Below are 12374 nucleotides of genomic sequence, written 5' to 3' on the forward strand. Positions count from 1 at the left end.
AGCTTGGAATGTTGGGAACAGCTCCTTCTGTTTTGTCGTGGGGCGAGGAACCCAGCATCAACTTTATTTAACATTTAAGAATTGCTTCTCCTCTCCTCCTCCTTCTTGTCTTTCAAAATTTCTATAAAAGCCATAGTAAAAAATATTGGTACTCCAATAAAATATTAGTTGACTTTAGACATAAAGTCTCTGATTACATCTGCCCAGCAGATCTGGTCTTGTAGAGCTGCCGAGCCCATTGGGAGCCAGCTGTGCTGCTGGACTGCAGAGCTCTCTGAGCTAAATCACGTTAATTTTTGTGACATCAATTATAAATGTGTGGAAATGTCATTTTGATCAATGTTGAATAACCTCAACTTGTGATTCAATCCATGTTAGAGCCCTCTAGAAACACACACTTACTGATGGGGATGACTTCTATTTACTGTTGGCATTTCATGGTCTAAGAGTTTTAATCCATTTAATGTGGGGTGCTTATGTTGGATGTGGTTTTCTTAATCAAAATACTGTCAGACATGGAAATGCCACAGTGAAATAGAAACACAGTGGCAATGTTACCTTTTCTCCCCAGTACTTTAAAAGCAATAGAAGAGATATGGCAAGGCAAAATCTTTATAATTCTGTTACTCTTGTACATTATGAAATCATCATTTGGTATTTTCTCAGATAAAAAATGCAATATTCCCATTTTTATAATTTACCTGTGTTAAAGGTAATTATCTTACTAATATACTTAAAAGCAGAAAGTTTTCTTTCCTGTCACCACTGCTGCTTTTAGTTGTCCTTACATACTTTCCTTACTGCTTCAAATTTACTTAGTGCCATTTTTCCCCTTCCCTCTGTTTACTTAGTACAGTGGGATTTCTTAGAAAACTAATTTTCCTTCCCCATCTAAGCAAGGTTGTTTTTAATTAACATTTTCTAGATACAGGATTTTCACCTTCTGGGTAGCTAGTGAAATTAGTTAGTAATTCTTAATTGTCACTCATTTGCATTCAGTGGTGTGAGGGTACAGCTCTCTGATACGTGGTTGAGGAACATTCCTTCCACTGTCATGCGTTCATGTAATCCACCAGTATTTATATAGTAAACATGAAGGAGCCAAACCCCTTTCTTCAGCATATAAAATAAAATTCCTTTTTATTACCTCTTTATCAAATTCAATGTTTGTTTCCTCGAATAAGTATAATTCACATTTTTGCTTTCAGTTTAATTTTATTTGTAAAAAAATTCTATCAGAAGAGGTTTTAAAATAGCAGGGGTCTCTTACAGTTTCCTTCTTATTCCTCAGGCTTGTTGTCTGTGATTTTGCATATGATTTTGATGCTGACACTAGGAATCACCAACATGTAGTATATGGATGTGATTTATTCTTTGTTCTTGTTCCAGCCTATTTTTAGTGTTATTTAGTAATTTCTTATCAGGTATTTTGTTTCACAGAGAACTTGTCTGTGTAGCGTTACTCTTACAGCTTCATTATTTCTCAGCAGAAACACATTATCTTGGTTTTTTGTGTGTGTCTGCTTTCTATTAGTGTGATGCTGATATATCTATTCTTTATTGTGCTGAGTTCCTGATTTGAAGTAATTAAGTTTATAGAATGCCGCTGATTTTACTGAATATTCACCAATTTATTGCTTGTTCTTCTGCCCAAATTTTATTCTTTACTTTTCCCTCAGCAGTGGAAGAGCAGTGATTTCCCTACATGGCATTGTAGGGAATTGGGATCTAGGAATGTAATCTAATAAATAATTTTTTTTTCTGTCTATTTGTAATTGCTTTCTGGTTGTTTAACAAACCCACTCAAATTTCTGGGACATTTCATTCCAGCAGCAGCTCTGCATTTTCACTGTATTAAAATCAGCTTTATTCACTGTGGAGAAATTTCTTTGTGTTGTCCAGTGAAGTCTTGTCTGGATTCTAGTTTGGGATTAAGTTAAATATTTGGCTGCGTTCTGCACTGGGGTTGTGGTTCAGTCTGCACTCAAAATTAATAGCTGGATTTCAGATCAATGTTCTAGCTAGTTTTGGGTTTGTTGGTTTCTGAGGAAGATTTTTTTCCTTTGTTATTTGTTTTCTGAGAGCTTTCTGAAATGGCAGTTTCCTTGGGTTGGTTTTACTTCCTTTTGTATTGTAAATGTTTGCTTCCAATTTTTCATTTCAGGCATTTTATTCTCAGACTGATATTTCATATTTATCAGTTCATTTGTAACACATTCACCTGTTACAAAATAGAATAAATTAAATAATTAGAAATTATTTTTACTCGACAGATCTGTGAAGCTCTTGAACCTCCCAACCAGTCTCCGACCTCACAAAATGAAAAGTTTACTTGGTCAGAATGTGTCCACCAAAAGCCCCTTCATATATTCTCCAATTATTGCACACAGTCGTGGGGAAGAACGAAATAAGAAAATAGGTAAGAATAATTTACAGTATTTTCTGTTATTTTGTTAAATTAGAGAATCTTCTGTGGTCAAGGAGAGCAGACCTGAACATTGCTGTCTTTTATTTGAGATAACCAGTTTTTTAGCCTCAAGTCCTGAGGGAACAAATCTTTTTTCTCGGGGGCGCAGTTTCATATTCAAAAGAGGAGTAAAGTCTCATAGATGGTAACATTGATTTTTCAGAAGAGATAAACTAGTTTTATTTCCTTCTCAAACAAAAGAGAATTCAGGGAACACTTAGTTCTGACAGGCTCTGCTTGGCAGCCAGTTCCAGTGCCCTGAGGAAAATGCAGTCGTGGTTTTTCCTTTTCCTATTCTGATTTAACATAAACTCAGAGTGATGAACTGTCTGATAAGTCCCTTTTACTTAAGGACATTTCAGCTAAGAAAAAGTTTTTAAACCCTGTTAAGGATATTAGTCATTTTCTTTTCATAAAGATTATGAAGCCTTTCAGTGCAGTAATTATTGGAAAAAAATTCCAAGTTTGTTTAAATCCTGGATTAAGTTACAAATATTGGTAGTTTTTTTGTGGCTTTTGTGTTTATCATGTGCATGATAATTTTTACCAGAGGCATGAGTGTCAGCACAAAAAAGATTTGTGTGACTGTGGAATAGAACTGATTGCAAAAACTTCAGAAATTTGCAGGATGTTTTATCTTAACGTGGCTTCTTGTTCATCTGGACTGTGCCTGGCCTGCAAGGCCAGTTTTCCAAGAATCTCTGTGTGGTTTCCTCTCCAACGTATGTGGGCTGTGCCTCTACTGAGGACCCTGATTATAATTAAGGTGATATCCCTCACCCTGAGAAGAACTTGCATGTTTTCTAGTTGGGTTTATGGTGATGTGTATTTTCACTAAATAACTGAAAGAGGAACAGTTGGGATGTGCAGAGGCAGGGATGATTATCTGGCGGTTTGTATGCACTTGGCTCAGTGTGACTTTGCTGCAACACTACTTCAACTTCAAAAGAAAAAGGGTAAGAAATTAAAAAAAGGTTAAGAAAAATTAGTTAGAGGATAAATTAAAAATATTTGCACATAGGAGAACATCTTAAAGTGCTCTCTTGATTCCTCTTAATAATTCATTGAAAGTTTGGTTACTATTAAATTTTCAACATTTAATCTCTTAGCTATACTATGGAATGTTTTTTTCATTTAAATAAAAGCTTATTCCCAGTTTTGTCATACAGTTGTATAATGCAGAATTCTCATTCCTTGTTGGATACAAAAGGAACCTGCATTTTTGAACTGGTTAGGATTTGTTTTGGTGCTTTGTGTATGGTAGGAGATTTACATTTTACAATGAACTTTCTTCTTTTAGGTTTTTATTTAGCCTAAGGAGTGTCTGATTGCTTCTGATCCTGTACAGCATTTGTCTTTTGAAGTATACAAACATTGCAGTCACTGCTAAAAGCCTCTACTGTTTCAAAGTTTAGTGAACAAAAGAAAATACAAAATAAAAGCAGATAAAGAAAAGCTTCTTTGAAAGAAGCTGAGAAATTTATTAGCTGCAAAATCAATGAGAGTATTTTAATGGTATGTATGTAACATTAATTAAAAACAACAATAACAAATGAACTGTTTTTCTTACATGGAGATAATACTCCATATTTTGGTTAAATTATTGCTTTACAGCAAAGGAAATCAAGCACTACTGACAAACCAAAGGGAAACAAAACCCATTTAGAAAGTCTTGAAATGTTTTCAGCTCTCAACTTGATAAGCTTTTCTGACTGGAAACAATAACAGGGATAATTATATTCTAGTTAAATTGCTTTAATAGCATGCTAGTCATAAAAAATAAACCTACTGATTTTTGACATGAAGTGTTTTGTTGGTTTTGAGTGCTGATAGTCTAAAGCAGCAAGAAATACAATACAGTTCTATTAGTAAATCCAGCAGCTCTGTCATACTTGTTTTAGCTGATACAAATATAGCTCATTTTACCTTTCCTTTCAAAACTTTTTCCCCCAAGGACACAATTCTGTAGCACTTCACTGGCACATTTTTCACAGGAGATTTCAATCTCACCTCAAAAGCCTCCATCGATTCAGACTCCACCATGTCCCTGGGGAGGTTGTTCCACTGAATCACTCTTCTTACAGAAACAAAAAAAAAAAAAAGTAAGAAAATAAAATGTGTTTCAGTGCAACTCATGTCTGTTACCCTTGGTCTTCTTCCTGTGACTCCTTGTGAGGAAAGAGCTTCTGTCCTCTTTATGCAGCCCTTTAAGTACTGGAATATTGTGGTGATATTGCCCCGAGCCTTCTTTTCACCCCAGAGAAGCTGTCTCACTCCTTTCCTCATCAGGTGGATTCTCCAGTCCCTGATCACCTTTGTGGTGCTCCTTGGGATCCTCTGCAGTCTGTCTGCGTCTCTCCCAGCTGTGGGGACCACAGCTGGACACAGCTGTGCCTGCCAAGCACAGGGTGGAGAATGGTCACCTGTCTGTGCAGTGGAGAAGCTGATGGACTCAGAACCCAGCAGGGTGATGAGCTGAGGCACTGTCAGTCAGGGCTCTGTTTGGTGAAGGATGGAACCAGGTCACTGCATGTACCAGGAGGAAGGTTCCTCCTCCTCTTCAGAATGTGACAAGTAGGACTGGCACCTTCTACAACAGGAGTGAGGCTCTGCAATGAGAAGGCCAAACAACTGATGAGGTGGCTGAGGGTCCTTCTGGGACAGAGAGGCCTCCTAAAGCAAGACCACCTGGACCCTCCATCACAACCTCCTCTGTCGGCAGGAAAAGAAGGGTGGTTCTCACAGGAGACTCCCTCCCTTCTGAGGGGAGCAGAGGGCCCCATGTGCAGACCTGACTCAACTCAGGGGAAGTCTGCTGTCTCCCAGGGGCTCAGGTAAATTGGAAAATTCCACTCTAGAAAGACCTGATTACTATCTGCTATTGCTTGTTTAGATGGGCAGCAATGAATCAGCAAAGGGAAGTCTGAGGCCAATCAAAAGACACTTCAAGGCCCTTAGGAGAGTTGGTGGAGGGATCAGGAGCACAGAGAATGATTTCCTTGATCCTTCCAGTAGCAAGGAATAATATTGATAGGAACAGACAGTTCCATTGGGTTCCATGGCTCTGAGGTTGGTGTCAATGGAAAAAATGTGAGTTTTTTGACCATGGGATGATCTATTAACACCTGGCCTGCTGACACCTGATGGGATGAGCCTTTCTCAGAGGTGAAAAGGGGTTCTAGCACAGGAGCAGTGAGGCTCACTGACAGAGCTTTGAACTAGCTCGGAAGGGAGAAAGGGAGAAAACCAGGCTCCCAGTGATGAGCAATGAGATTTTGTGCCAAACCTTGAGTATCCTGATGGGATCCCTCAATCTGCTTCACCAGGTGTTGGCCACAAGGTACCACACCTGAAATGTTTCTACACAGATGCACACAGCATGAGGAGCAAACACCAGCTGGAAACTTTGGCCCAGTCCCAGAGGTTTGATATCATTGGCATAAGTGAAAGCTGGTGGCCTGAGTCCTGTGCCTAGAGAGCCCTTGGATGGTTGTGCTTTCAGAAAAGACATTCCACAGTGTGGTAATTGTTAGAGAGTGGAGATTCAGGACTGCAGTGCTGCTGTGCTACTGCAGGTGCCTCTGCTGTTGTAGTAAACCATAATGATTAACTCTGTGCCTGTGCACTGGTACAGAACTGGCTACAAAACTGGCTGTTTAGGGGGCTGCAGCATGCATAAGACATCATGGACACTAATAAGCAATTAAATATGAAATGTAGAGAATACCTCACTACTGTGAATTTGAATGTTTTGTTTTAATCAACAGTTTTGCTTTTCAGGTTTCACAGTAATATAACCCATTAACATCTGTGGATCTATGTGTTTAATTTCCACTAGCATTAATTGGAGTTAAACATTTGCATTAAGTACATCTCCCTTGAGCTCTCTAATATTGCTTGCAAAATGTAATCAGATAGTAAATGATTGTGAATGTACAATTAGAGTACAGATTGCTTCAACTGTGCATTAAAGTCTTTATATTGATAATCCAGTTTTTTGACTGGACATTTCCTAATATCCTAGTAAAAAACTGTTAGCAATGTATGTTAAAATCATTGGGTAAACTAGTAAGAACTAATCCATGTATGTTATAATTCAGCTTATAATCATGATTTATTTGACAAATGTAATTAAACCGCCTTTTGTTTACTTGGACTGCAGATCCTCAGCTTGCAGGGAGAATTTTACCACATTCAGTTTAAAGTCTGATCTTCAGGTACATGTGGTTCACTGTGAGAAATTTGGAAAACTTGAGGGCTAAAAAGGTTATGAAGTGCTGATATAAAATAATCTTTTGCATTGAACAATTACTCAAAATTTGCGTCTCTGCTGCTGACCTCCATAATCTCCCACAGAGCCATAGAGTTACAGTATGGGTTGGGTTGGAAGGGACCTTCAAGATCATCCAGTTCCAACCTCCCCTGCCTTGGGCAGGGACATCTTCCACTAGTCCAACCTCATCTCCTTGAATTATGAAACTCAAAAAAAATATTAAAATTGGCAAAGTGAAGTACCTTTAAAGTTGAACCTGTCTCTTTTACTAAGATATAAACTGCAAGTACATCTTTTTACCTGGCCCACTTTACCTCACTGTCTCTTTATTTACTCCGTGTAATGAGCTATGTCTGTATGAGGCCTTGTGATGTCGTTCTTCCTGTTGTGTTCATTTCGATCCTGATTTATTCTTATCCAAGTCTCCAATATCAAGGCCATGTGTACTCTACATAACTCCAAGAATGGAAACCTTTAAGTGTTGAACATGAAGGATGTGTTGAAGTACTGTTTTGAGTTGATGCCTGAGTTAATTTTGCCAGTGGAGCGTTTGGTCTTTAGAGCACTGTTGCTGTGTTAATGAGCGTTTCCAGTTCCGTCACTTATTGCTTTGCCTGGGATTTGCAGCTTGTGTCACACAATGCTCTTGAGTAGGACTTGGGCTGTGAGGATTATAGAGAGATATTAAGCATTTTAGCAATCTCAGCTATAATCTCAGCATCTCAGCTGCTGCTGAGATGCTGAGATTTATAAATCTATTTATAAAACTATGATTAGATAATTCCTGCCTTAATTCTGTGATTATTCCTTGCAGACTTCCAGTGGGTCCAGGCAGATGTGTGTGAAGTTCAGTTGATGGTGTACAACCCTATGCCTTTTGAGCTCCGAGTAGAAAACATGGTATGCATCTTTCTAAATCTTCTCTTTCTGCTATTTTTCTGAAGAAAAATCTCATTTGGACTTTCAAATATGGTTTTCTAAAACTATTCGTAAAAGATGGTTTAAGCCAGCATAACCTTGGTTTAACAATGTGGTGTTGTCAATTTTCTCATATTTGGTGATGAGGTATTGAAAAGAAAAATCTCTGCCACTCAGTGTTTAAATGCTTTACTGGCACTAACCCATAAATCAGTTCTGTACATTTCTGCATTGAGTAGAACTCCTGCTACATGGTTTACATAGACTAGTTTTCAGGTAATAATTATATCCTGAAACCTAATAATTATTGTACACTTGCTACTGAAGTTTAAAAGTCTGCATTCATCCTTGCTTTTCAAATTCCCATTTTGACCACAATTTAAAAACCTGATGAACTGAAATAGTTATGTCTGAGAATCTTTGGATTTTAATAAAAAGTTCAGCTCATGGATTTGTTGTTCCCAGTGATTTATGTTATTTGAAAACAATACAATGTCAAATTATCAGGAGGGAGTGAAAAAAAAAAACTAAATCACTAGACAAATATGTGAGGTTAGAAGTCTCAAGCCCAAGCTCTTTGGTACTTCAGTTGGCTGCTTGCAGTGCATCCTGAAAAAATGAAATCATGGGGCTTTTTAAAAATCTTTATTCCAATTAACAGGATTTCTTTCTAATTGTTATCCATTAAATGGTTAAAAGTTCTGTACCTGCCAGAACATCTTAATACCCACTCAGTCCTAATCCAGAATTTTCCTTTATGTTAAATATTTTTACCTTTAGTATTGCTTTAAATATAAATTACATCTCTTAGAGCACTTTGTTCTGTCAAGCTAATTGAATCAGTGCACATTTATTTGCTCATGATTTTTGTTTGGGTTTTGTTTTTATTGATATGTCTACTGCACTGTCTACTCAAACAAGTTGATCTAAATTACTGATAATAAACCACATACAATAAAGTGTTTTTCCATGGGAGTGAACGTGCCCAAAGGTTTTGTTTTTATAGCACAATAAAATTATTTCTCCAGCAGCATTTTTTTTCACCCTCATAAAAGTATTCAAATTTTTTAGGGATCAATAGAAAAAGAAGTTGTAAAGCTGCACATCAGAAAGGTCTCTGTGGGAATTAATTGATTAAGAACATTTTGATTTACAGTCTAATTTGTATTGTGTAAGTAATGATGTCATTATATATTTATAAAACTTGGAAAATTTCTTAATGAAGAAATTCCTTCTGAGTGCTTACATGCACTCAAGAACTTGGAATGCAGTTATTTGCATAGATCTGCAGAACATCCATTTCCTGAGCAAATTAATTGTAGTACCACCAATACTTCTCTTTACTGTTGTGATAAAGTTCTGTCTTAGAATTAACACTGAATTCCAGTTCCAGTGGTAAGCACAAGAGGAGTCAATTTGCTAACCAGATGTAAATCATTGAAATGATTAATGTAACTCTTTAGCCATTGAATTGGAGAAATTCAGCTCTTCACTAATGTGGGCTCACTTGGAGAAATTGAGTGATTTTGGTAGATTTGTATCTTTATCAAGACTGTAGCAAGTTGCGGAAAGTGCTTGTTCCCTTTGATTTGGAATTTTAGAGATAATTTCTTTGGAACAGAAGTCAGTTTGGAGCTCCCCAAATGAGAAGAACACTGACATCTGTTCAGTCTGTAGAGGAGAAGAATACTGGGGTAATTCCTACTGCTCTGCTCAATCCCAAAATGGGAAAGTGCTGGCAAAACCTGAGTCGGGCTCTTCCCAGAGGTGCCCAGTGTAAGGATGAGAGTCAGGGTGCTGGAGCCATGGGAAACTTCCCTCCCTAATAAAAACTCCCTTTTCCCAAGCCTGAGTGGGATCATACACTGGGACTGCTTGTCCAGAGAGAGAACCTGAGACCTCTGTCTTTAGAGGTCTTTAAAACTTGAGTGAGCAGGATATGAAAAACCTAAACTACCGCCAAAGTTACTCCTGTTTTGAGCACTGGGCTAAACAAGATGACCTCTACCCTTTCTTTCCAACCTAAGTTACTGATTTTCCAGTCTCATCTGTGAACTTTCTGGAATGTGGGAATAGGTATTACTTTATCATAAGAATCAACTTTTCTGTTTTCATTTTAATAATTCAGAGTGCTGGTTAATTTTTAAAATGGTGTGTTTTATTACTAACATGTACTCATGCCTGCAGTCCCCATACTCTTTTCTTGTCTGATTTCTCATCAGGTGTCACATTTTTTCCGATTATTTACTCTCACAGACTCAGTTTCATAGCAAGTGTATCCTTTTCTTTTGTTTAGTGGCAGTTTCAGCTCATTTTTCCCCACAACTCTTTTCCTCCTGACTCAGAACCTCACCTTTGCAGGATGACTGCTCATTCATGCTTGTTTCCAGTCGTCATTGAGTTCTCCATTGCTTGGTTTAATTTTAATTTGTCCTTTTCATAGTCCACCATTCACTAATGTGTAACTGTACTGAAATCTACAGTTTTATTTATTTTTTAAATTTTCCCCTTTCCCTCGATTTAGAATTGTTGTTCTGATAAATTACTCATTTCATGTTAAATAAATTCAAGCTTTTGCCATGGTACTTTCCCTACTGTTTCTTTCTGTTTGTTGAATTTCTGTTGTGATGGTAAACAACTTAGTATTGAGCACAGGTTGTTAAGGGGAATGATTCCCCATGGAAAGGCTTCCTGAGCTTTTTCATTAATTGAAGTATTAATGCTGAGTCCATGTAGGTTAATTGGGGTGTGCTTAAGTAAAAGGCATTGAATTTCTGACTTGACGTGAGACTGTGGACATAAGACTTTGATTGGTGTTGCTCCGATGATAAACCTTGAACAATTGATTTTCTTTGTTATTTTATTTTATTGTTCTCAAGCATCTTGGACCATTTGTTTTTACTGTTAATTTCCTGTCATGAATATTCCTGATTTGAGACTCTAATTAGGTACCTATTCTTCATTCCTGCCCCATTTCTGTGTTCTTTTTCTGTCTTTTTCTGTTTAATGTTTCTGTTTTGTCCAAATAGTTAGAAGGCCAGTCCAATGAAAGAGGCAGTATTGTTTGTAAAATGAGAAAGGAAAATGTTCAATCATGGAGCATGGAAGTGATTAACTCTCTCAATTGTGTGAGTCAATAAAGTGAAGTAGGAGAGATCTTGGGGTTGATCAGAACAAAGGCTTTAATAAAACTCAGCAGGTACCTTAAATCAGTAGAATGAGACAAAAATGAGCCTAACCAGAATTGGCTGTGATGGATCAGACAGAATGTTCTTGCCATGCTGGTGCTGGGGTCCAGGTCAGCTGGAGATGGGATGTCCAGCTGTAAATAAGTGCAACTATTTCGCCTTTTCTGCCAGGGATATTGATTTCTGTACAGACTTGTTCAGGTATGTGAGTGACGGCCTCCAGCCCTTTTGCAGATTGTTCTGCAGTTACTGCCATTACTGCTGTTTTCTATGCAGAAAAAATGATCTTCGTGTTTCAAGCCTTCCAAAAAAAATCCAAAAAATTCTGGGAAATCTCCAGTGGATTTATTTTGTATCTTGAGACAAATGCTTAAAGCAGCAAACCACAGTACAGTCTGGGGAGATCTACTACTAAAATATATATGAAGATGCAGTGCAAAATGTTAAATTCTCTAAGATTTTAGCTACTTTTTCATCTTTGTTTATCAAGTTTCCTATTAAAAGCAAAAAGAAAAATAAAGCTGAGAAATTTTGAGGTAATGTTATGTATTGAGGGAAAACATTTTCTCTGCTCTTACTGTGGAAAGTACAGGCATGGTTCCAAGAAAGCTACAAGATCTACAGACAGTGTAAACTGTATTTAATAAATTAATAGCCAGAAACAAAAAAAATGCTTCTGTAACTCACGAGATTATTGTAATTTATAATACTTAGTCATTATTCAAGAATTAAGTATTTGTTCTGTAGTTCTCCTTCTGTTTGGGACCCGTATTTAATTGAACACAATCAAGTGTGGTATTTTGATTAATGATGCTTTAAGAATGGCCATTGTTTTTTTTATTTTTTTAACTTCAAAACTGTGCTATTAGTCAAAATCTCTATGTTGATGTTTCAAAAGAGCATCTAAAATTTTGATAAATCGTAATGTATAATCAATCCCACAACTTTGCTTATGATGGTTTTCATTGTTTCCATGAACTGCTCTTTCCTGAGTTCACTTCTTTTGCTGTTTCTGCCGTCTTGAGAGAATATTTACTTATTGCTGCATTACATTTAGTGAAGACTGCATTAGTCAAGAATGTGCACAGAAAGGTGAAGAGGGAAAAAAAGAATAAAAATAGTTGTGTTTGGTGTTTATCTAGGTCTGCCTAAAATAACCATATTAGAAAGAGTAGGGAAAATTTCCTTTAAAATAAATATTTGACAGTTTTTGTGTAAAGTATTTGACAATGTGGTATACAAGTATGTTCAGCATGGAAATTAACTTTGAAGGTCGTGTTACTTTAAAAAAAGAATGATTGCATTTTGGGATTGGTAAGTAAAGCCTAAAAAAAGCAGTTTCATACTCATGTTATTTTAACAGCATCCCCAAATGCTGCCATATACATGCTAGTTGTTTTGTTCCTCTAAAACTAAAATGAGATTTGAAGTGATTGAAAGACATGCTGTGATAAAAGCATTCATACATTCACTCTAAGACAATTTAAATTGTTTTATAAGAATACAAAGAAATGTAAACATTTCTGTG

General features: G+C 36.9%; 1 protein-coding gene across 18 annotated transcripts in view; it reads left to right on the top strand.

Moving 5' to 3' along the window:
• TRAPPC9 (trafficking protein particle complex subunit 9) overlaps nucleotides 1-12374 on the top strand; it is a 448540-nt gene that overhangs the window by 48585 nt on the left and 387581 nt on the right. For all 18 annotated transcript variants that reach the window (XM_086877400.1, XM_086877457.1, XM_086877389.1 and 15 more), the window contains 2 exons: nucleotides 2274-2419; nucleotides 7555-7640. In XM_086877400.1, coding sequence (XP_086733526.1) covers nucleotides 2274-2419; nucleotides 7555-7640 — 232 coding nt within the window. The remainder of the gene's footprint in view (nucleotides 1-2273; nucleotides 2420-7554; nucleotides 7641-12374) is intronic.

This window comes from Cyanistes caeruleus, chromosome 1, assembly GCF_971803275.1.
Source record: "Cyanistes caeruleus chromosome 1, bCyaCae1.hap1.1, whole genome shotgun sequence".
Taxonomy (NCBI): domain Eukaryota; kingdom Metazoa; phylum Chordata; class Aves; order Passeriformes; family Paridae; genus Cyanistes; species Cyanistes caeruleus.